Raw genomic sequence first — 23,894 nt, forward strand, 5'->3', positions numbered from 1 at the left:
GTATCTCTGACACACCTCTCACTTGGTTCATCTCATACCTCTCTGGCTGCACTCATTCAGTTCATTCAGTTAAAAACATTTACATCCCGCCCATCCCCCCTTTTCTCTGGTGTTCCCCAAGGCTCTGTTCTTGGTCCTCTTTTATTCATCATCTACCTCATTCCCCTTGGCCAGATATTTCATAGGTATAATATTAATTTCCACTGTTATGCGGATGACACCCAGCTCTACTTGTCCACCAAACCCAGCTCCACCTTTCCACCCACTTACCTCTCGGACTGTATTCAGGAAATCAGAACCTGGTTCTCCACCAACTTCCTTAAACTCAACAGTAGTAAAACTGAAATTCTTCTCATTGGCATCAAAACCACCCTATCTAATATAAACAACTTCTCTATTCAAATTGACAATTCCCCAGTCTCCCCCTCTCCCCAGGTTAAGAGTCATCCTTGACACCACTCTTTCTTTCCATTCTCATATTAACAACATCACCCGTTCAGCCTATTTTCACCTACGCAATATCTCCCGTCTCCGTCCATCCCTCTCACCTGAAAATACTGCCACTCTTGTCCATAGCCTGGTCACGTCCCATCTGGACTATTGCAACTTCCTTTTATTTGGTTTACCTGACAAATCCATCCATAAGCTACAACTGGTTCAAAACTACTACAGCCCCCTGCCTGTGGAACGCCCTCCCGGAACACTTAAAAAATTCAGACTCAGTCACCACCTTCAAATCTCAGCTCAAAACTTATTTATTCAGACAGGCCTACTCCATTCCATAGTTTCACTTCTATCTCCCATTCTATCTGTCATTTGTATGTAACTATATGTTCTATATTATGCTTGTGTGTACTTTAATTGTGTTTTATTTTAAACAATTTGTACAGTGTTCTTGAGTGTTGTGAAAAGCGCCTATAAATAAAATGTATTATTATTATTATTATTAACCCTTTGTTGCAGGTAGCAAGGTAATAAAAAGAAAAATTTGCCCTGTCTGCTCTATTATAATCTGTACATTGCATACATTGTGGATATAATAATAAAGCTGTTCCTTATACTGTCAGTGTAGCTGGAGTCTTGACCTTTGTACATTATGAATATGTAATATTTGGTGAAAGAAGGCGTTTACTAACCTTGATACCTTTTTTTTTTAGATTTATTATCAAAATCTTCAAATAATATGTTGGTGGTGAATGTAAATGCTACTGAAACTGATCAGTGCATGTGCATGAATGTTAATATGATGGGGTTGAATGTATATTAGTAAATTGCTATGCCAGTAAAATAAAGTATAAAATTATTTGTGTTTGTTTAGGAATAAATGGAACGTTGACAAGCTTCCGAAATTCCCACAATCCCTGAATGAAGCACAGTGATGTGCTGGGTGTGGGCTTTACGTCCAGCGCCGCCTTCTCTCTGGCTGAAACGCTACTACCAGTGTGTCAGTAGAGCTGGTCTAAAAGTTCACATGTATGGAACGGAGCCCTTAGCTGTCGGTGCAGGGTGTAGCCCGGGATGTATTGAACGCAGCCGCAGCTTGACTGGTTCCTCTCTCCGGCTATTCGTCATATTTCGGGGTTCCATGTACTGCCCAGCGTTGGCTAGCTGTTTAGCAAAACAACTTTGAAACAAAGTTACTTTATGTAGTTGGATTATTTTATCTACGCAGTCTATAACATCACATTAACAGGAAGTAAACAAAATGCCTACAGTCTCTAAAGGAGATGGGATGCGTGGCCTGGCTGTGTTCATCTCTGATATCAGGAACTGTAAGTTTATCATCTTCACTGACAGTTCTTGGTTAAGCTAGTACCAAGTTAGCAGGTGTAACGTTAATACACATGATTTGTCGCGTGGGTTCGGGTCCATGTCAAGCAGTGTGTCCTCTGAGGAGGTTTGTCCTTTGAGGAGATATGTCCTTTGCTCCTTCGACCCACAGTTTTGCTAAAGTTAACGTATCAAATTAGCCTTGGACCACCACTCAACAGTTGTAGCTTACCCTGGCTAGCTGCTAACTCCAAGTTGCTAACGCCGTGTCAAAGGGCGTGGACCGCACCGCTAACAGGAGATAAAGCCAAACCGGTGCACTGTATTAGGTACAGATACAGGTGTCCAGTTTCCTGTCAGGAATGTACCGAGTTATTTCTAAAAGCATATCTATATATAGGCCAGCATAATATATAGTGTTATAAAATATAATATACATACAACATGTATAACATTTACACATATCCAAAACAATTGGGACGCTGAGTATAATTTGAATCAGAAAGTACAAAGACAACATAATAAATGTTGAAATGATTTTATTTATTTTTTTAAATATAACTTTCAATTCAATGCAGCATCTTAAAAAAGAGGCACATACTGTATTCACCACCGTGTTGCATCACCTCTAACAACATTGTGCAAATTCCTGAGCAGTGATGACAGTTTCTATATTTTCTTTCTTTCTTTCTTTTTCTTTTTTTTTTTTTTTAAAGTGAAATGTTTTTTCCATTCTTGCCTTATAGAGGTTTTCAGCTGCCCACCAGCTCGTGGACCTCTTTTGTTAGATTTTACTCTCATAATGCACCAGAGTGTTTTTAGGGGTCCATGCAAAGTTGCAGGATCCCTATTGATTGTTTTTACTTTGGAGTTGTTAAACTGAAATGAGCACAGTTTTCCCTGAAAAAGATGTCATCTGTCATCTGCTCCAAAATCTATACACAGCATTCAGCATTCATGGTGGCTTTACAGTACCTGGGTAATATCCAAAAAGCATTTAAAAAGACAACTGAACTTGTAGAGTTTCCTATTTAAACCTCAAACTTCAAACCAGTCCCTTAGAACGGAAGAAGCTACTCGGATGAAACGTCTTCTCAAACTCTACAAGTCCAGTTCCCTTTTTTTATACCATGACCTGGATGACTGAGAACCTTCACAGACATACCTGGGTACATGCCTGGGACGTTACAGTGAAATAACAAACAGTGGTTATGTAGCTGGGCACTACCTAAAATACATATTTTTCCTCTTTAATAAAGTTATCCTGCTGAGCAGAGGAACAACATGAGAACAGCATCACTACAGACTGATGGTCCAGAGACTTGCTGTCAAATAACACAGCACCTTTTGCAGCTACACTGCAATCTTGTCTTGTGTTTTGTTGTAGAAACGGGACAATTCTACCTCCTCAAATTACTGGCTGCTCTGTGGTTCTTACTTGAGATCAATTATTTTGAACATATTTTGACACCTAGGCTTTTCAGCCTTGTAAGTGAGTCTTTCATAAAATGCCAGTGCCCCTGTAGTTTCCTTCCAAAAGTGCTCTGTCTAGTAATAAGGGGTGAGACTGGAAAATGAGGCATCTAAAGTTTAGTCTCATTCAATGCATGCACTGTTTTAGGTGCTGCTACATTTAGTTTTAATAATGGTTTTCACACAGCACAGTCTGTCCTATGTTGTACATTGCAAAATCCAACCATTTTTATCTCAATGAATTACTCCGCCTTGTAAACTGGCAAAACTCAGACTTACCGGTGACTCAACTGAAACGTCACTATGTCACTACAGAGAACTGGCTGCCATTTGTCTCGCTCTTCTTTAGCCTGGAAGATGAGGCTTCCCTGATTTACATAAGGACTCTCAATTTGAAATTCATCAGACCACACAACAGTTTTCCCCTTCACCTCAGTCCGTCTTATTTTGTTCTGTCCTTGTTATTTGTCTCCCTTCCATGGGTAGGGTTTTAACTTGCATTTGTGGATATGTTGTCTTCGTAGAATATTGCATTAAATTCAGGGCATTCAGCATTTTCTCTGTATTTATATTTTATTGTATATATACATTTTATTTTCTATTTTTTGCACAGTGCTTAAACAGCATCCTAGATAACTTTGACATTATATTATGAATGACCTTTTTTTTTTTAATTATGAAAGAACATTGTTTTTGTTTGCTTTATGCTTTATTTGCAAATTAGCCGTAATTATTTCAGCATTTCGGTGTTTGATATACTATAGCTGATAAGCTCCCATGTGACAAATCCCCATTTTTCCGCTCAGAAACAAATATAAATGACAAAAAAAATATATACAAATTTAGCACTGAGATACATATTCATTATGGTAAAACCAGCAAGCATAGATTGATTTTCTCAGGTTGTCAGAAAGAAGCAATGGTGTGTAAAGTAGGAAGTAACTAAGGAGTGATCACACTTTTACATAACATGCAAAAATATCTTGATCTTTTTGCAGGTAAAAGTAAGGAGGCAGAGGTTAAGAGGATAAACAAAGAATTGGCCAATATCCGCTCTAAATTTAAAGGTAGGTGAATAGTTGTGGGTCTGATGGGAGTTGTGCTGCATGGAGGGCCGCAGTTTTGATTCAGAGACGGACTCGTTTTTCATAAAGCAGAAACTCTGCCTTCTATTACACACTTTTTCTCTTGCTCCTAATTCTCTTTGCTAATGCATGTTGTGACTGTGTCTACTGTACCCCCTTTAACTGTTTACCCTTTAAATGTTACTGTAACTAAATCTGTTTTTTATGCCTGCACTGTTAATAGTTCTTACTCTGCTCACTGTGAATTGGTTTCTCTTAATGTCCTGTTGGTGTTGTTTCTTCTGCCACCTGTTGCATGCAGCCTATAATTAGTTTGCCCCAGAATGAAGTAACCTCCCCAGCCCATTGTGCCTTTCTTTCTGGCCTATGTGTATTTCAGTATGTTATCTCTGTTTGAGCATGTTTCTGTTGCTGTGCTTGTTTTTATATGTGATTGTCCTTTCCCTGTGCATAAATTATGACAGTTAGAAAAATATCAGGCTCTGTGACCTCAAATAAAATGCTGCAAAGATAAGGGGACTGGACATTACAGATTTTTTTTGTTGTGTAACAAAATGTAACAGGCACTTAGTTTAAAGAATGCTGACTCATTTACTATTGTATTTTAGTGGTTTATAAGTTGCAGTGTAGCCATTATGTTACTTATTTAACCTTGGGCAGAGCAGTGTGTTACTAAGTAGACATTTACAGCTACTGCAACTTCCAATTACATACATGGTCTGGGCATAATTGAAAACTAGGAAAAATAAAAGGCAGACAAACGCAGGCATGGCCAAGTACTTCTATGAATGTGTTAACTTACAATCCATTTGCTCTGTACATGCTCCAGGCCCAGCTGAGATTTAGAAAATCTGCTCTTGGAAAAGCTTGTTTTTTTTTTTGTTTGTTTTTTTGAGCAGGAAAGTAACCATTTAAATGTAGAAGGACGGGCAAAACTGAAAGAAAAAGGTACCAGTTTATTTGGCTTAGTGTGATCTTGGCTTGAGTCAGAGTGGGTGAGTGGAAAACACTCATCAGTCTCTCAATGGTTATTCACAGATGGCACAATATTAAAAGCATGCACACCCTCTGTAATTTGGACACCCATCCTCCCACCAAAAATAAAAACGACAAAATAGATGTTGTACAGGTGTACAGAAAATCAACATTTCAGATTTGCACAGACTTGTAAACTGTTTAATTAAACGTTGTAAAGTAGATGTAAAGGAGGATGTTAAGCAATTTTCAGATGTTGCCAGACAGGTAGGACCTGAAACACACAACGTCCTTACCGCCACAAAATGAAGGAGGAGCCATGACCTGACATGCATTATGATTTAATCACTGAATAAATATTTTACGTATGCATTTCTTTTTCTTAATTTCACTTCAGGATGATTTGACTAGAAAATATGGATTGGACTGTTTCTCACTTGTTTGGAGTAAAATAACTCCATCATGCTATTTGAATCCTTGCACTTATAACTTTATGTAGACATTAAAAACCATCACTGTCTGTGTGTGTGGGTTTGTACATTTCCATGTGTGGATAGGAGACAAGGCTTTAGATGGCTACAGTAAAAAGAAATATGTCTGCAAGCTCCTCTTCATCTTTCTACTGGGCCATGACATTGACTTTGGGCACATGGAGGCTGTCAACCTTCTCAGCTCCAACAAGTACACCGAGAAACAAATTGTAAGTATATCCTTATGTTCATTCCGCATCTCAGGTTGAAAGCTTGTTGATCAGTCACCATACAAGTACACAGATGTGACAAAATATTATGACCACTCACAGATGATAGACAACAGTCTTGTGTTGGAAAGTGGAGATGTGGGCGAGGGTATTTGACCAATTGCTGTTGGAACTGACCTTGAAGCAATGAAATAAGCTTTCTGTGACTGATCAGTGTTATTTTCTGTAGCATCACATCGATACTCACTTGTTTGGTTTGAGAAACAAGAAGTGTTCCCCAGGCCTTCGAATTCCCACTTGTGGGACTTTCTAGAAAAACAAGTCTGAACTGCTGCACTCCACCTAGCAACTTAGAGAATTTAAAGGATCTGCTGCTAATGTTACAGTGCCAGATACCACAGGGTTTATAGAGTTCACTCCTTGATAGGCTCATCAGTGTAAGTTTGTGTCATTACAGTATACAAAGTACAATGTCAATATATTGACATACAGTATATTCTTTGAGCTTCATATGCACAAAAGCAAAAACATTTTTTTCTGTGTCCTCTTTCAGGGTTACCTATTCATCTCAGTGCTGGTGAACTCTAACAGTGATCTGATCCGTCTGATCAACAATGGCATTAAGAATGACCTCGCCAGTCGCAATCCCACCTTCATGAACCTGGCCCTTCACTGCATTGCAAATGTGGGCAGCAGAGAAATGGCTGAAGCTTTTGCTTCGGAAATTCCCAACATCTTGGTGGCAGGGTTTGTACATAAATACAAATATAGAGAGATTTTAACTTCGTCCAAGTCAACAAATAGCTGTAAATAGTTGTAAAACCTACAAATGCTAAATGTTTTACTTCAGTCTTGGTTGCTAGGAGTTCATTTGAGAAGTGTGTGTAAAAACGCATCAGTTTTGTAGAAAATGCAAATTCGCATGGTGGGATTCAAATCATCTCTTGACTTAAAGCTGTTAGCATTTTCATTGTTTAAGACCAAATATCTGTTTATGGTTGACATTTTATTTTTAAGTAGTAATTTTAATGATTAGCAGTGATTTACAGGGAACATACACACACCTTCTTAGAATTTCCTTGTTCACTAATAGTTCTCCTATTGCTGATTACTACTTGCTTTATAAAGGCCTAACTAGGAGACATCAAGCAGCTGTGATGTTGCACTGACACAAGTGCAAGCTTGAGCTTCGTTTCAGCTGTGGGGTCTGCAGAAAAACTGCCACAAAGGAGGCGTGGTTCAAAATCCCAGTTAAGACATGCAAAAAGCATGTTAGCAATTATAAAAACCTGTTGCTGTGCATGACAAATGAAAGCTTTGTCTTTATATAATAACAGAGAAAGGGCGGAACTAGGTTTGGACATCACCTTTTTCATAAAAATGTAAAAAAAAAAAAAAAGTTTTATAAATATAATTTTTAAGTGTTAAAGTGAACATTTGAGCAGTGTGTTGTGTATGTGTGTGATTAATTTGCCTTGTGCCTACATCTTTCAGGGACACCATGGACAGCGTGAAGCAGAGTGCAGCGCTGTGTCTGTTGAGACTCAACAGGACATCTCCTGACCTGGTGCCCATGGGTGAATGGACAGCGCGAGTGGTGCATTTGCTTAATGATCAGCACTTGGTAAGACTGTTTCTGAAACGTGTTTCCATACCATGCCATACTAGATACTGATTCTAGGAATGTTATTAGTATTGTTTATAGTGGAAAAGTGACAAAACAGAAAGCATTATGACCACTGAATGAAAATAATAAAGCGGTATACTGCGATAATGTGTATATTGTTTATAATTAATATTTGGTATGAATATGATGCACATCTGTTTTGTACCACAGTCATTTACTCTATATTGTTTGTAGTGCTTAGGATGGTAAAATACTGTGCTATGATGTTTCTGTGCTATTTTTGTGAGACGCAAAATCTGAGGACATTTCTTTAAATTTGCTACTAATGTTCACTTGGATTAACTGAATTAGAATAGTTTTTTAGTCAAAACTATTCTAATTCAGAATTCAAAGAGCAACTTCACTTGTTGGTGGTATACAACCAGGAGGCAGCAGTTCTATTTTTTTGTATAAAGGTGTGTCTGTTTTTAGGGGGTGGTAACAGCAGCTGCCAGCCTTATTACCACCCTGGCCCAGAAGAGTCCTGACAACTTTAAAACATCCATTGTCCTGGCAGTGGCCCGGCTCAGCAGAGTGGGTATCTGTCTCACTTTCACATAATATATGTATCTCTCTAAAGTCAAAGATAATATCAGATTTAAACATGTTCTTTTTTCTTTTTTTTTATCTTGTTCTTGCTCGTCCAGATTGTGACATCTGCATCCATTGACCTACAAGACTATACATACTACTTCGTTGCTGCACCATGGTTGTCTGTCAAATTGCTGCGTCTGCTACAATGCTACCCTCCTCCTGGTATGAGCAGTATAGTGTTTTTCTAACACAGTAAAATATTCAAACTAACAGCTGAAATGAAAATAAATTTAAAGGGCTAGCCGTTATCCCTAGATTCCTGATTTGATGAGTCAATTTGAGTTACTTTCCTTTTCTTCTTCTTCCATAAGTTAGCCACAGGCAAGAGTTTATTTGCTTTTTTTGCTCCTGTTATTTTCACCCTCAGTCTTAGCATTTCCTGTGTTTGCGTAGATGTCCTGTAGTAGAAGGCAGCAACATGGAGTTCCCACTGAAGTGTGGACTATCTGTATTTATACATTGTATTGAGCTATTTAACTCTATCACAAACATAAATTGTAAACGTTCAATGACAAGTAAGGAATTATAGAGCGTTAAGTACCAAGCCTTTGTTACAGAGGATGCAGCGCTGCGAAGTCGTCTGATGGAGTGTCTAGAGACCGTCCTCAATAAAGCCCAGGAGCCACCCAAGTCCAAGAAGATCCAGCACTCCAACGCAAGGAATGCTGTTCTGTTTGAAGCTATCTCCCTTATCATCCACCACGACAGGTTGGTCCTACCCTGCCATGCTTTCTGCATGTGTTCTCTAACAGGAAGTTGTCATTTTCCATTTTACCACTGAGTCACAGGATAAGCTTCTAGCAAACAGTGTCTGTTTCCAGATGTTTTAGATGTCAGTCCAGCTGTAGTACACATCATGTTGTACCACCAAAAACTGAAATTTAAGCTCTGACTCAGTTATGCTTCAAATTAAACTCTCAAACACAGGTGTCATTACTTGACATTCCTGTGTTGCCCTTTTGGTTTTTGGGATGTTTGAATTGTGTTGTTGCTAGGTAACTACAGCTTGTTTTTATATCTTGTCTCTTAGTGAACCCACCCTGATGGTACGAGCCTGCAACCAGCTAGGGCAGTTTCTTCAGCACAGGGAAACCAACCTCCGCTATTTGGCCTTGGAGAGCATGTGCACACTTGCCAGCTCTGAGTTTTCACATGAGGCAGTGAAGACACATATCAATACTGTGATCAACGCTCTAAAGGTGAGTCAGCTGTGTGTTTCAAAATCTCACAACAAACTTACAGCCAGTAACCTCTTTCTCTGGGTACCATGGCTGGACTTCTCGTTGCAGTTACGTCAAACCTCATTTCTACTATTCTTGTCTGTTTCGTATACAGACAGAAAGAGATGTGAGCGTTCGCCAGCGGGCTGTGGATCTACTCTACGCCATGTGTGACCGCAGCAATGCCAAGCAGATTGTTGCAGAGATGCTGAGCTACCTGGAGACTGCCGATTACTCAATCAGAGAGGAGATAGTGGGTCATTAGTACAGGCCTGTACACCATTTAGTTTCTCAGTGTAGTTACTCACCCTCAACCAGTGGCTCCTTTTCTTCAGGTGCTCAAGGTGGCTATCCTGGCTGAAAAATATGCAGTGGACTACACCTGGTACGTGGATACCATCCTCAACCTCATCCGCATCGCCGGTGACTATGTCAGTGAGGAGGTGTGGTATCGAGTCATCCAGATTGTCATAAACCGTGACGATGTCCAAGGCTATGCTGCAAAGACTGTCTTTGAGGTGGGCATGGAGATAAATGTCTTTACAGATCAGGACTATTGTCAGTGAATGCCCTCAGCATTTGTTACGTTTCTAGCAACATTTTAACGTGGGATAAATTAGAATAGGCTACTTCCGGTTACAGTAGAGTGGAAATGATATATAGGTTTAGTCACATTTGTTGCAAAAGGCACGCTCTTCTAGCAGTTATTCCTATTGATTATTGCTTTTACCTGGAAATTAAATATCTGAAATATCTTCATCATAAAGTTCACATAGACGTGTTTCCACATGTCTCAGTCATAATCTTACTTTTATCTGCATTGTTACTAATCCAATGCCATTATGCTTTGAACACTCGTAGGCACTCCAAGCTCCTGCCTGCCACGAGAACCTGGTTAAGGTCGGGGGTTATATCTTGGGAGAGTTTGGTAACCTAATTGCTGGTGACCCGCGCTCCAGGTACAAATAGCATCCACATAGTTCTGGTTTTGTTTATTTTTGAAAGGGTTGGTTCACCCAGTTTTACCAAAAAATAAATAAATAATGCTTTCTCACTTTATCCAGCCATGCACAATGGTTTTGTTTTATTTATTGTTGATTTATATTTGGTTTGTGGTGCTCACACCTGTGAAATGTTGAATTACCATTGTAGGGACATTATTCTTTTATTTCACAGCTGCAGGCCAGAAATGCAGGGAGATCAGGTGATCAGGTTTTAATGAGAAAAGGCGCATTTTATCTTAAAACTTTTGATGGTGCACATGAAGACATAAGCAGCTGAGACAGGGGTGAAAGCTAATGTTGCTGAAGAGAAAAAGGAAAATACTAAATTCATTTTTTTTGGTGTGGTTTTAATGGGTGTAGTTTTAAAGGGTTTAAATGCTGTGGTTTTAAAGTCTGAATGTTCGATTTTAGTATCACTGCTTTGTTTTCTCTTCTCCTTCAGCCCTCTGGTCCAGTTCAATCTTCTCCACTCCAAGTTCCACCTGTGCTCTGTTCCAACTCGGGCACTCTTGCTGTCGGCTTACATCAAGTTCATTAACTTGTTTCCAGAAGTGAAGTCCACTATCCAAGATGTCCTGCGCTCAGATAGCCAGCTTCGCAACGCTGACGTGGAGCTTCAGCAGAGAGCTGTGGAGTACCTGAGGCTCAGCTGCATTGCTAGCACTGACATATTGGTTAGTATATCATGCTGATAGCAACACAGTCCATCAGTCTCACATACAGGGAATCTTTTGAATCGTGGTAGGAGTGCACAGTGTTCACCAGACATAGTTCTTGGAGTTGTGCCCAAAGAGTTACATTTTTGTTGATTGATGGTGGATAATATGAATAGATAAACTTCTATTCAAAGTGTTTATTGTAGAAAGCTTAATGGATAGATGATAGTAGATTACGTTCTGTGCACGGCGGAAATCTATCCCGCAGACAGGACCTATAGCGGTAGTTTGTTTGATAGGATGAGCTGTCAAAAAGCTAAGGACCAGGAGACACACCACCAAATCACAATGAATACACTACAGTACTACAGTAAGTCACACTGCAGCAACCCAGGGCCAGGAGTTGGCCAACATGTTGCACACAGGAACTGTTCCTGGCTCCCTTCACAGTACAAGATGGGACTGATGCAACCAGGGGACCGATGCAGTAACTGTTGATGATAACCCTGGGAGAGCTATTGGACAGAAGCAGTCCAAATATAGTCTGGGTCTTACAGATGTTTCTAATGCCACTGTACTTAATGACACATCTTTGACAGCCGTGGGAAGGGTGTCTTGAATTGTTTCTCCAATAGCTAAAAATTTGACTCATGAAGTCATTACTTCTGAGAGTTAAGGAAACAGATGGCTCAACAGCGTTATGATTCTTGTCAGCCTGGCTACAGTGTTGATAAGAAATTTGGATGATTCTGGATGAAAGAGTAACACGGACATATTCATACACATCATCTGAGTGCAGTTGAGTTGATTTTATTGACAACAAAACTGCTGGCTGCTGTTGGGGACTCAAGATGTTTGACATGACAGCTACCTCTATGGACAGTCCTGATCTGTGTGAGAGCCTCTTGGACTGACATGCAGTGTAAATTGTTCAGCAGTGCAGTAGCTCTCTGCATTGTGCAGGCCTGCTCTTTAACTTTACTGTATCACTCTCTGTCTCTCCACAGGCCACAGTGTTGGAAGAAATGCCACCATTCCCAGAGAGAGAGTCTTCAATCCTGGCCAAGCTGAAGAGGAAGAAGGGTCCAGGCAAACTGCCGGACATAGACGACTCCAAACGAAATGTCAACGGCAGCACTGAGCACAGTGAGAACACAGAAGCCACGAACAAGGTCAGAAGTAGCGTTGTAAGAGGTTACTGTGAAATCTGGTCAATGCAGCTGACAAACAGCAATGAGTTTGTCTGTTGGATATTGGTCAAATAGTTTATGTTATGAAATGAAACCCTGTCACAGTCACAGCTACAGTCTCTTCTCTACAAAACGACAATATAGGGATCCGAGCAGGCAGTGCAGAGCACTATGGCTGCAGCACATTAGCAACTCCTCATGATTTAGAACTCACCACGATTTACAGTTTGATATTTTATACATTTTCTTTTCAGAATTCAATAATTTGAATATGTAGTTTGAATATGTAGTGCAATTTCTGTGTGGATGGGCATGACAAATAGTTTGTTGTATCACTTCTGATAGGCAGGTTTGGTGGACGGTGCCTCATAGATTTGAAATTATAACCTGTTTTTATCTGTAACAGTTCCTGCAGAGTGTGCTTACACAGATGAAAGTAATTATGTGTACATCATTGTGTCTGTCTATACTTGGATGGATTAATCAAATGGGATTACAGTTTCTTTGAACCCCAGTTTAGTACATCCTTCTGTTTAGATCTTGGTGTGCTTTCTGTGTCGATACTAAATGGGATGATGTTTGCTGATGTTTCTCTCCTAGGATTCCACCCACTCCTTTACAGACATGCTCAATCTAAACTCACCCCCCTCAGCAGGAGCCAGTCTGCTAGTGGATGTCTTTTCCGACATCTCCACCCCTGAATCCATAGATGTGTCAGAAGAACATTTTCCTAGGTGAGGAAATACAGAGAATGAAATACTGTACTGTAACAGTAATCCATGTTCCCTTAAATGTCAAACTGATTAGGTACTGTGTATACTTTTCTATTTGTACTTTTGTACTTTGTGTTAAATCAAAAGTAAAGTAAAGACAGCATGATAAGTTATTTGATGAAAGTCTAATGAACTATTAAAAGGCTACAAAGTTAGACATGCACGTCAGGACACTTGGATGATTAATCTTATTTCTCACACATACACAGACGTTCAGACAATGTTTGAATATTGTGAAAATTAGCCTCAAAGGCATAGAAAAGGCTTGCACTTTGTCTCATGATGCATTCTGTCCTCCTTGCACTTGCCTGGATGTTGTACTTGTAACAGTCATTGTGAAACACTGGACCCCTCTCACCGTCAGTGCTCGCCAAGATGGCATTATAGCGGAAGAGGACAGAACTTGTTATACATCAGTAACTGTGTGCTTGTAAATTCCAGGTTTGTTTGTAAGAATAATGGAGTTATCTTTGAGGACCAGCTGTTACAGATTGGACTGAAGTCTGAGTACCGACAGAACCTGGGTGAGCAGCTGTAAAGCACTAGTTTCCTATATTAGTCTCGAGGTCTGCATCGTTTGGGTAATCTTAACAGACTTAATCAGTTTTAGAGGTAGTTTTAAAGGATATGTCTGTCAGGCTACTGTTAGAGAACAATGGTAAGAATCCACTGTGAACAATGTATAGTATATCATTTTAAATCCGGCCAGATGTGAGAAACTCTGAGAAACACAGAGATGGTTAATCTGTTGTTTTCCCCCAGGGCGCATGTATATGTTCTACGGCAACAAAACATCTACCCAGTTCCTCAGCTTCTCCTCTTCAGTGACTTGTCCTGACGTACTCGAGACTCATATCCTTTGCTCTTCTTGATAGATTCATGTGACAAAGTTGATTGTTCCATTCTAGTCCAGGGGAATTTACTGAAGACAAGTGACTATATCAGCAAGCACTGCTGCTGCTTCCCAGCCAAGGGGTGTTTCCACGATGTGGATGGGTATGAACACTTGCTGGTAAATGCAGTAACTGCACCGAGACATGCTGCATGTTAGTATGTGTAGAATCCTTGACCATCGCCTCCACAGCTGAATGTCCATGCTAAGGCAGTAGACCCTGTAATAGAAGGCGGGGCTCAAGTCCAGCAGATCTTGAACATCGAGTGTCTGTCAGATTTCACTGATGCACCAGTCCTCAACATTCAGTTCAGGTTGGTGTCTGAGTGCACTCTTTAATTTGGATGCAATTAGTCACTTCATACTTTAGGATATTTGCTCATTTCTGACTCTGTGCATGAGAACAGATACGGCGGAGCTTTTCAGAAAATTGCGGTGAAACTCCCTGTGATGCTGAACAAGTTTTTTCAGCCCACAGAGATGACATCCCAAGACTTCTTCCAACGCTGGAAACAGCTTGGAGCGTAAGGCTTGCCTTCTATTGTCACCACAGCAGTGTTCCATATTTTCTGTCAGCAATAACTGAAATGTGGATCCAGTCCATTGGCTCTACATTGATCTGAATGTCATTTTACATTTAGTCAGTTTTTTTATGAAAGATTTCATGAAACAACATGTTTAGGTATGACTATAGTAGACTTGGACTGCTCTTGGCATGAAGCTAATGCATTTAGCTAATGCCAAGAGAAGCGTGCCTCTTGTGGAGGGGAGTAATAATTTCCTCTCACTTCTGTGTCGTCAGCCCTCAGCAAGAAGTTCAGAACATCTTCAAAGCCCAACACCCAATGGACACAGATGTCACCAAGGCCAAGGTGAGCAGTTCTTCTTTTTGCCAGCCTTCTTTTTACGTACATATAAATGTATATGATCATGTTTTTTCTCTCTTCTATAAATTCCTTCAGATCTTAGGTTTTGGTGTAGCTTTGTTGGACGGAGTGGATCCCAATCCTGCAAACTTTGTTGGAGCTGGAGTCATCCACACTAAGAACACTCAGGTGGGCTGCCTCCTCAGACTGGAGCCCAATGTACAAGCACAGGTAGGGACACACACGTACACACACAGATCCCTGCATTGAACAGTCATCTGGCCTGTGTAACTGAGAGTGTTTTCTATTCAGATGTACCGTCTCACCCTCCGGACGAGCAGAGGTTCTGTGTCTCAGAGGCTGTGTGAGCTGCTCTCTGAACAGTTTTAGACTCAACACAGCACCAGCCTTTTTACAACTCTCTCTTTAGATTGGAATTGTTATATTGTACAGTGTACATTGTTTTTGTATTTTATTTTACCTGCTTTACATGTAAATGAATTGAAATGTATTTTTCTGCACATAGGTTTACTATTATGTTACTGCTTTAAAGCCGCTTTGTACTCGTTATGTGTGTACTTATACTGTGGGCAGCAGAGCCGACAGTTGACACTGCAAGGGGCTCTGAAGGCTTCTCTGTAGTGGTGTGAAGTTCACAGTTTTGAACACTTCAGGAACGATTCAAGAGTCAGAGACTGAGTTAACTGAATCTGAGTCTTACCAGTGGTCTAAACAAACTATTCAGTTGTTCTGAAAGTATTTATGAGAAACTTTTGTTTGTGTTGAGTGTCAAAGAACTGTTGCACAGAACCACTTGGCACAAGTGAGGTCACAATAGTTGACAGATGTTGATGAGAGAATTCTTACTTTAATGTCACAATGCTTACTTATCTCACCAGTTTTACACATATATTATCTCAGGAGGAAAAGCTTAGCATTTTAGCATATTTTAGCAAATAATGGACTTTTGATGTTACATTTATGTAGAATGGTGGTTTGGGTTGCTATTTGCATGGATTTGGCTCTTAAAATGCAGACACTTGGGTAAAACGACGTAAAGAGGATAGAGAACACTAAGTAGGAATTCATTATTGTGATGGAACTTGCTTTACTCTAAACAGCTGTGCCTGGACATTTCTGTTACTCTGTCGAGATCAGGAATGATCTTCAACTAGAATATGTTGTTCAAATCTAAAGCACTGCCACACATAGTCCTATCACTTAAATGCATTTATTCACAACGCATTGCCAAACTAGCTAAAATCTGTATTTCAGTGATGCACGGTGTATTTCCTGTTTTTATAAAATATACCTTTATTGTAATCCATAATTCTACATTTGATGCCTAGTGTAAAGACTGGCTTTGTCCCTCATCCACATCTAGTTGATTAGTTAGTTTTACAGTGGGAGGTTGTCTGCAACAATAAGACTCCAGGAAGTTTTAATTTAAAAACCAGTGGACTCCCATTGTACAGTGGTTTCATTGTAGATCTTGAGAGGATCCATTCACTTTTGTAAAACCCAAGAGTTCCCGACTGGGCAGGATGGCTCCGGAAGACAAAGCCAGCCAATGTCATCTTGTGCCATTTTATTTAGCTGCTTATTTGAAATATGAATGTCCCAGGCAGGGTTTGCAACAGTGTGTATTTGTGTGTGAAGAGTGAAGTTTCATATTTGCCAATTATGAGTAGAACAAAAGATAGCTTTAAATGATTGCTTTGACAATATGTTCAACGTGAAACGTGCCGCTCAGACGGACAAACTCCCAGGCAGTCGGCTCCCAGCACTGTGGTTCATTTGAACTATGTTAGGCTTGTAGCATCTGTAAACTCTTTACTTTGCTTAACACGTAGGGATGAATGTGACTGCTCTCATGTACCAGCAAAATGCTCAGGTAATCCCAAAGTATGCTACCTGCCCAGCACCAAATAGAAGACATAGTTTACTGTCTAATAAACCACCATTAATTCAGGCTAGCAGTTAGCTCAGGTGTTGGCTTTTGTAGGCCTGGAGGTCAGATTTATAGAATCTAGTGAGATTTATTTGAGCCCTTTATAGCTGTAACCCTTGCATGGATTCTGTCATTTTGCACCACCCTGTTTCTAGAGTGGCCCACTGGCTCTAGAGGGGGCCTTTTTACGTTGTTACGTATAGAATTGATGACCACTGTAGTTTCTCCTACATGCTTGGAATTGTAGAGTAAGGTGGATTTGTTATTCACAAAATATATACACCTCACCTATTGAATAAACACTAGCTTGATCATTGCGTGAAGTCAGTTCCCTCTAGTAGTTCCCTTTCTTTGGCGTGTTGTACTAACTATGTTTAGCACATAGGATATCTGTGAATTTTGCGGGATAGCTAATCACAGTCGATGCAATAAGAAAATTAAAGTCATCCTTCTTCATTCTGTTTGACATTTGTCTGCCTTGTGGGCAATAATGTAGTAAAAGATGGTAGGCCGTCAGTGCATTAGCGTTAAATAACGGACAAGCTCTGCTGTCATAACAATTTGTCTGCATTCATATTATATACTAGTTACTAAAACCGGAGGGAGCTGGCTGGTTCCATGACATGCAGAAGTATGTCATGCTCTTCTAGCTACCTAATGCTGGTTACCACAGTGATGGAGCTTTGATGGAAGGCCGTGCCAGCAACCAGGGTGCAAAGTAATCAAATGCTCTGAACCGACTCCGATAACGTTCACAAGACAATGGACAGCGCACGCGTAAGAAACAGGAAGTGTATACCTTTTCATAAGATTAGCACACAGTGTAATGCATCATTGTTAGCTTTGAATAGAACCACAAGCCTGACATGTCTTCTACTGCGTCTGGATCAAATCTACGTGTTCTTTCCTGTCCTCGCGGTGAATCTGTCCTAAGAGCAGAGCCTCGGCTGGAAGTGGCCTCATAGTGGAGGGCTGCAGCCAGATACCTCTCGTTAATGTAGATTTAAACTGATTCTGGTGTTTTGTTGCCCTCTGTTGTCCGGTACATTAGAACTCACATTGTGTTTTGCTGCAGTGCGCTTGACATTGTTTGTCACGGCCAAAAGCACAGACATGTGCTCATGTGGGCTGCAGCTTCCCTCAAAGGGTTCAAATGGGGCCGTTAAAAGACAACCCATAGATGATTGTTCATCAAGTCAACGGCCTCTCTCATTCTCTCACACACCTAATCAGGCTTATGTTAACTTTTATTGTTCCCCTTCACATGAAGCTCAAAATTACTTCCACACAAAAGCCACAGAGACGTTTTGTGGGCTCACTGTGTTCTAATGTTCAGCTGTGTTTAGATGGGGTGTGAGATACGAGGTTATGCTGAACCACATGTGTACTGCAGCTATTCAGGCCTAAACATCACATTTAGACCGTGTCACAGTGCTATGACTCTTTGTGCCTTGTAACAAATGTTCCGTCTCCATATTGTGTACCAAAGGATAATGCTGCTTAGGAAAAAAAAAAAGAAGAGACTGGATATGTTGTTGCTATTTAAATGTGATGTAAATAGCAACCAAACACTGTGTTTACCAATAAATCTTTTGCAAACAGATTTCCTTGCAGATTTCTTGGCTTTTCATTTAAAAACATGAAGGTTAACATTTTTATAACTAAATCCTTCAGTGTACCTGAAACCTGCATGGGTTTGGCTGCAGTACAAGCCTCACCGGTCACTGTCTTGCACCGATGACCCTCTAGTGGCTCTTTCCATGTTTACACCACTACACCACCAGGAAAGAGCAAGTTCACATTTGCAATTTAAACCAGGGCAACATATCGACATAGTGTTGGGTAAAGATATTTTTGGACACTGGCAGAAACATTTTTTTAAATTCAAGTTAAAGTTGTATAATGAATATGGGCATATAAGGGGAAAGTCGGCATTTATTCAAGGAGCTAAACAAAAGTGGCAACGACACAGAGGAGGGGATGGATAAAGGGTCAGTTACATTCATTCATTCATTCATTCATTCATCTTCTGTAACCGATTGTCCTGTGAAGGGTCACAGGGGGCCTGGAGCCTATCCCAGCTGTCATTGGGCGAGAGGCGGGGTACACCCTGGACAGGTCAGGGTCAGTTTTGAGGAATTTGAAATGAAAAATCTGGTGATGTTTTGTTTGTTTGCTAACAAGCCCATTAAAGTGTTTGAATCAAGACCAAACCATAAATGACTGAATAATGAATTATTATAATTAAAGCCACAATGACCACTGCTTTTACAGTAGTTGGACTCAGTCCTACAATAAGGTTTACTGTTTTTTTACTAATTGACTTAGGAATAACATTATGATGTTTCCCCGGAGAAGTCTCTGTGTTTTTGTATCTGCTTATCTTGGCCTTGGCCCAGCTGTGCTTCATTTTGGCAACATAACTTGCTTCAGATGGTTTACAAAAGAGAAATATCCCCTAATTCAAAAAGAGGAATATTCCCTGAAGCTGCACTGTCCCCTACAAGGCTTAGAAAGTCTCTCCTTTCATTGCAACTTTTTGGTTCACTCTAACCTCTCGCAGGATTGTCTTCAGCTGAAGCAGACAGGTGATTCCAGCAAACAAGCTCAGCGTAACAGATAATGTTAGAAACTAGCTGGAGAGCCCAGAGGAGCATTTAGCAGTTAAAGACACACTGTTGGTGGAGACCAAAACAGAGCTAAAAGGAGAGTGAAACTGAAGCTAACTAACTTTCAAGAATTACAGTTTTATTCCTTCCCTTATTATCAGGGGCCCATGTATGCAGACAAATATACCTAATCATTTGAATAATAACCATATACACAATACCTTTTAATGGTTTTTAAAAAGGAAATTGTAGGAAACAACTGTCTGTAGTCTGGAGCCAATAGACATCAGCAAACAGTGTTTCCTCCTGTGTAATGCTTTGTCAGGCCTTAAATACGTGCTTGATGAACCTGGATATTCCACCAAAAACCACTCGACTGCTGTGACAGCATGTTTTGGGTCGTTGTCCATCCGTACTGTGAAGCATCAACTTTGTTTCATTTTAGCCAGACTGAAGCAGACAGTATATCCCTTATACACTTCACAGTTCATCCATCACATGATGTTGTATGTTTCAGCTCAGGAGCCGTGCCAAACCTCGCCTTCCCTTTTCTTCCTGCCATTGTGGTGCAGGCTGATCTTGGTTTCATCTGTCCAAAGAATGCTGCTCCAGACACTTTTTAGTTTTGGTTTTAATCTGGTATTTCTATTCTTATGGTTCATGAATGGGTTTGCACCTTGTGGTCGGCCCTGTGTTAATTTGCTTTATGTTTAAAATGACTTTCTCACCCAGGTCACTTGAAAATGAAAAAAATGTAAAACTGACAAGAATCAGGTCTTACTCCTACAGTAGTCATTTTAAAGCTAAACTGAAATCCATACCTAGGTAAAAGTTCTATAGGAAAATACTTGAGACGGGACTGGTTTGTCCCGATGTGACTGGTTTGTCCCGTTTCACCTTCTACACTGACTTCCATCCAACATTGTCAGTTTGCATATATAACTTTGGACTGGAGCGTAAGCACCTTATTTAACACTTCACTTTTTTATGGCTTCCACATCAACTGAAGCTTAATTTATAACTTCTTCTTTTCAAACCAGGGCTTGAGTGTTAAATGAACATTTAGCTTATTGACCGCTTCAACGTCACCCTTAGTAACCAGCATCTGCAAGTGCAAAATTCTGTTTCCTTCTTCCAAGTCAGTAAACCGTGAAAACTTTTTACCCATTCATGCTCAACACAGATCGGTTGTTTATGTGCGTGATTTTTATTTTATTCTACACTCAGCCACAACACCCTTTGCAAAAGTGGCACTGCACCAGCGCACCTTCTAAATTTTTAGAACTTGGAGTTTGCAGATTACTGAGTTACATCATTTAGCTTAGAATTTGCCATATTTTAAAGAGGTGGTGTGAAGTTACGCTGTAGACATTACATGATTTTTTTAAGTGTGACCTTTCAGTCCTGAGAAATGAGCAAATTTTTAGTCAAACAGTTCAAAAGTTTATTATACATAAATAGATAGATTTGACTTTGATAAGCAGGGGTTTATAAAAACACCCTGATACAGCGTGTCAAAATAAGATGATTACAATGTAAAAAGAATAAATTACTCTCTAGGCACATTATTGGTCAGTTTAAGAAGCACAAGAGAAAACTGCCCATGATATCAGTCCACCACACAAAACATTATTTGTTCTAAGGTCTGTGTCTAGACATTATTGAGAAACACATTTGTTTCTAGTTTGGAGAGACAGGACTTGTAATTCAGTTATGAAAATGACACGCCATAATTCACAGTTCCTCCAGTTTTGTGCAGAACACACCATAAAGGACTCTGTTTGTGTTTGCCAGGCCTGGCTTTCCAGAAAAGTCCAAGTGGAGCCGTAACTCAGTCTTTATAACGCACTTCTGCTTTGAGCTCCTTTGCTACGTAGCTAAGCAGCGCGGCGGTGACCTGCTGCTGGAGGGTGGCGTTGCCCATCACAAGTGCAATGAGCTGAGCTGCATCCGTCCAGTCCAGGTTGCCTAAGACAGCAGTGATGTCACTGTAGAGCCTCTGCTTCTGAGTGGGTGGCAGCTCCAACAGGATCTGAGGCAGAGGCCTGAACTGACCGCTGGTCAGCCAGCTGCCCAGGAGACCACCAACTGCTCCACCTGGCAGAGACACAGAGGAGGGGAGGAGATGGATGATCAGTTACAGTTGCTGTACAAAGGAAATAGTAAGAGTGCACACGTGTGAAATAAACCTGCAAGACAACAAAACAAGATGAGGAGCTGAAAGTGAAAATTTTAAAGATTAGATTACTATTTTTTGTAGTTTACAAATCCAATGAAGAGGGATTTGAAGCAAGACTAAAAACTAAAATGTCATTCTGATGTTTCCCTGGAGAAATTGTTCTCCCTGTTAATGACACCTCAAAACTTCCTCCTGGCCTTACATGCACTAAGTCTCATCACAATATACAATACTAAGGTGTGTTTTTGTAGTTGCTTATCTTGGCGTTGGCCCAGCTGGGGCTTACTGTGCTTCATTTAAGCAAACTAGCACTGTTCAGATGGTTAACAGAAGACAAATATCCCCTAAAAAAGAGAAATATTCCCCAACTGCCTGCTCAAACTTTTATTTTCCTCCACGGCATGGAACATCAATCTCAAAGCCGCTTTGCTACATTTGGAACACTGCTCTTTAAGCTACGATGTCTTCCTTCAGAAACACTGTCTCTTTGCCCAAGTGCTTACCAGCAGCGATCCCCACGGGGCCACCAAGCAGGCCGCCTACAAAGGCAGTTCCTCCCGCCACCATTGCCCCTTTGGCAGAGTTTTTCACGGCGACCTTGATCTCGTCGTGAGCTGATATTTCACAACATAAACGCATCACATCATCTACTCGTGGAGCCATCCTCGCGCTGAGCCTCTGGGGGGGGACAGGAAAGCAGACAGTCGTTTCTTTACCTAAACAAAGACATTAAAGAGAAATTATATCTTGTACCTTCACACAGAGGCTCACACGCCTCATATTTGTATTGTGTCTTTTCACAGTGAACATGAAGATTAGGTGGATTTCCTCAGACAGTGATAGAAGTATAAGGAGTACTGGTAAAATGAGGGTAGGTTGCACTGACACAGCTATATACTGGCATTAGACCCAGTTCCATGCTCACAGACAAAGTTCTAAACTGTTTTTAAAAACTTCTCTTCTCTCTGATGAATGTCACAGACAATGTAGGGAGGGAAAACAGAACATGAAACCTAACTATCAGAAAGATAGGCTATGGTTTCACTTTTACTTCAATGTAATCAATGCAAACAAATACACTGTAATGTCTGGAAGAAGTAAATACTTCGAATGTTAATTTCACTACTCTCGGTTCGTGAAAATATCTCAATGTATCACTGTAATCACTTTCTTAACTTTCTACCACTCATTAGAGTTACTGGTTTTAAATTAGCCACTTTTTGAATGGAGTTTGGCGTGAGGGGCCACGTATTAAGAAGTTCATAACCCTAGATAATATAAGACAAACAAACATGCCAACGTCTATGTTGCGTTTATTCAAGTGACATAACGTAATGATAGTTAAGACAACCATTTAAATCAACGTCAGTTTTCCGAAATTCAAAAAGTTTCTTCTGTTTTTAATACCGAAAAAAGTGACCCCATCCACTTAGTGAATCTAAACGGAGACAGAAGACAGCTGTAATAGTTACACTGTTGTTATAATAATTTCACATTTCTTACCTTTGATCCTGTTGTAACTGTGCGCTACTATAATCTTCGCTCCACACTCACAGACGGCTACCCACAAAAGATATGATCTTTGCATGGTATGATGGGCTTAGCGCGTCCCATTTACTTCCTGCTTTGCAAATTACACCAGAGAGTATATAATCGAGCCAAGATGCTTCTTCCCGATACACCTAAAGTAGGGGAAAAATATAATGTTGTTATTTTTAAATGTATCATAAAATGCGTTGACCACTAGAAAATGTAGCTACTCTTATGAAATAAAAAAAACACGTATATTTTATTGTTTCGACGATTTAGTTTTTTAGTTTTTTTTGTTTTTTTATAATGCGCATGAGCAGAGTTATAAAATCGAAGACTGAACATGCGCACTACATAAAGAACGGTGTTTTGATACGATGGTTTTGATGTAGGAGGTGAACTATCTGGACTTGAAAGTCATACATATGATTTATATCTATAGAGAGAGAGATATATATACACACACATATATATATATAGAGAGAGAGAGATAGAGCGTATATATAAAGAAAAAAGGCAAAGTAACTAACGACTTTTCACAGAAGTCGTTCTTCTGCCCTTCCAGGACAAAGTTGTAACATACTAAACACTTTTACATTGATGAACTCGGGAAATAACTATTATTAAGCAGAACCAAAAAAGTTTTCTTGAGGATATCATGAAAAACAAAACGCTGTCTCTGCCAGTGTTGCAATTTGTACCTATATGTCGAGGAGACATGTTTGGTTTGTTGACATATGCGTACGCAGTGTGGCTCCGCC

General features: G+C 40.1%; 2 protein-coding genes across 3 annotated transcripts; one reads left to right on the forward strand and one right to left on the reverse strand.

The window, feature by feature from the left end:
• The first annotated feature begins 1,402 nt into the window (after positions 1–1,402).
• On the forward strand, positions 1,403–18,416 carry LOC311485440 (AP-2 complex subunit alpha-2). The gene is made up of 22 exons (XM_084540843.1): positions 1,403–1,772; positions 4,242–4,310; positions 5,861–6,003; positions 6,557–6,750; positions 7,498–7,627; positions 8,102–8,203; positions 8,317–8,425; positions 8,821–8,971; positions 9,294–9,462; positions 9,599–9,736; positions 9,819–10,001; positions 10,345–10,442; positions 10,930–11,161; positions 12,151–12,315; positions 12,934–13,067; positions 13,548–13,630; positions 13,869–13,957; positions 14,188–14,312; positions 14,406–14,522; positions 14,801–14,870; positions 14,961–15,095; positions 15,177–18,416. The coding sequence occupies exons 1-22, from the start codon at positions 1,706–1,708 to the stop codon at positions 15,252–15,254; spliced, it is 2,781 nt and encodes a 926-aa protein (XP_084396969.1). The 5' UTR covers positions 1,403–1,705; the 3' UTR covers positions 15,255–18,416.
• A 2,231-nt stretch (positions 18,417–20,647) lies between these two features.
• On the reverse strand, positions 20,648–23,513 carry LOC311485900 (protein C19orf12 homolog). Of its 2 annotated transcripts, none has more exons than XM_084541585.1 (3): positions 23,107–23,513; positions 22,107–22,319; positions 20,648–21,521 (listed from the first exon to the last, which is right to left on the reverse strand). In XM_084541585.1, the coding sequence occupies exons 1-3, from the start codon at positions 23,189–23,191 to the stop codon at positions 21,256–21,258; spliced, it is 564 nt and encodes a 187-aa protein (XP_084397711.1). In that variant the 5' UTR covers positions 23,192–23,513; the 3' UTR covers positions 20,648–21,255. The 2 variants fall into 2 exon arrangements, with proteins under 2 accessions (XP_084397711.1, XP_084397712.1); XM_084541586.1 differs by having other exon boundaries at positions 22,107–22,281; positions 23,107–23,163.
• Between the last annotated feature and the right edge of the window lie 381 nt (positions 23,514–23,894).

This window comes from Chelon labrosus (assembly GCF_963514085.1).
Source record: "Chelon labrosus genome assembly, chromosome: 3".
Lineage (NCBI taxonomy): Eukaryota > Metazoa > Chordata > Actinopteri > Mugiliformes > Mugilidae > Chelon > Chelon labrosus.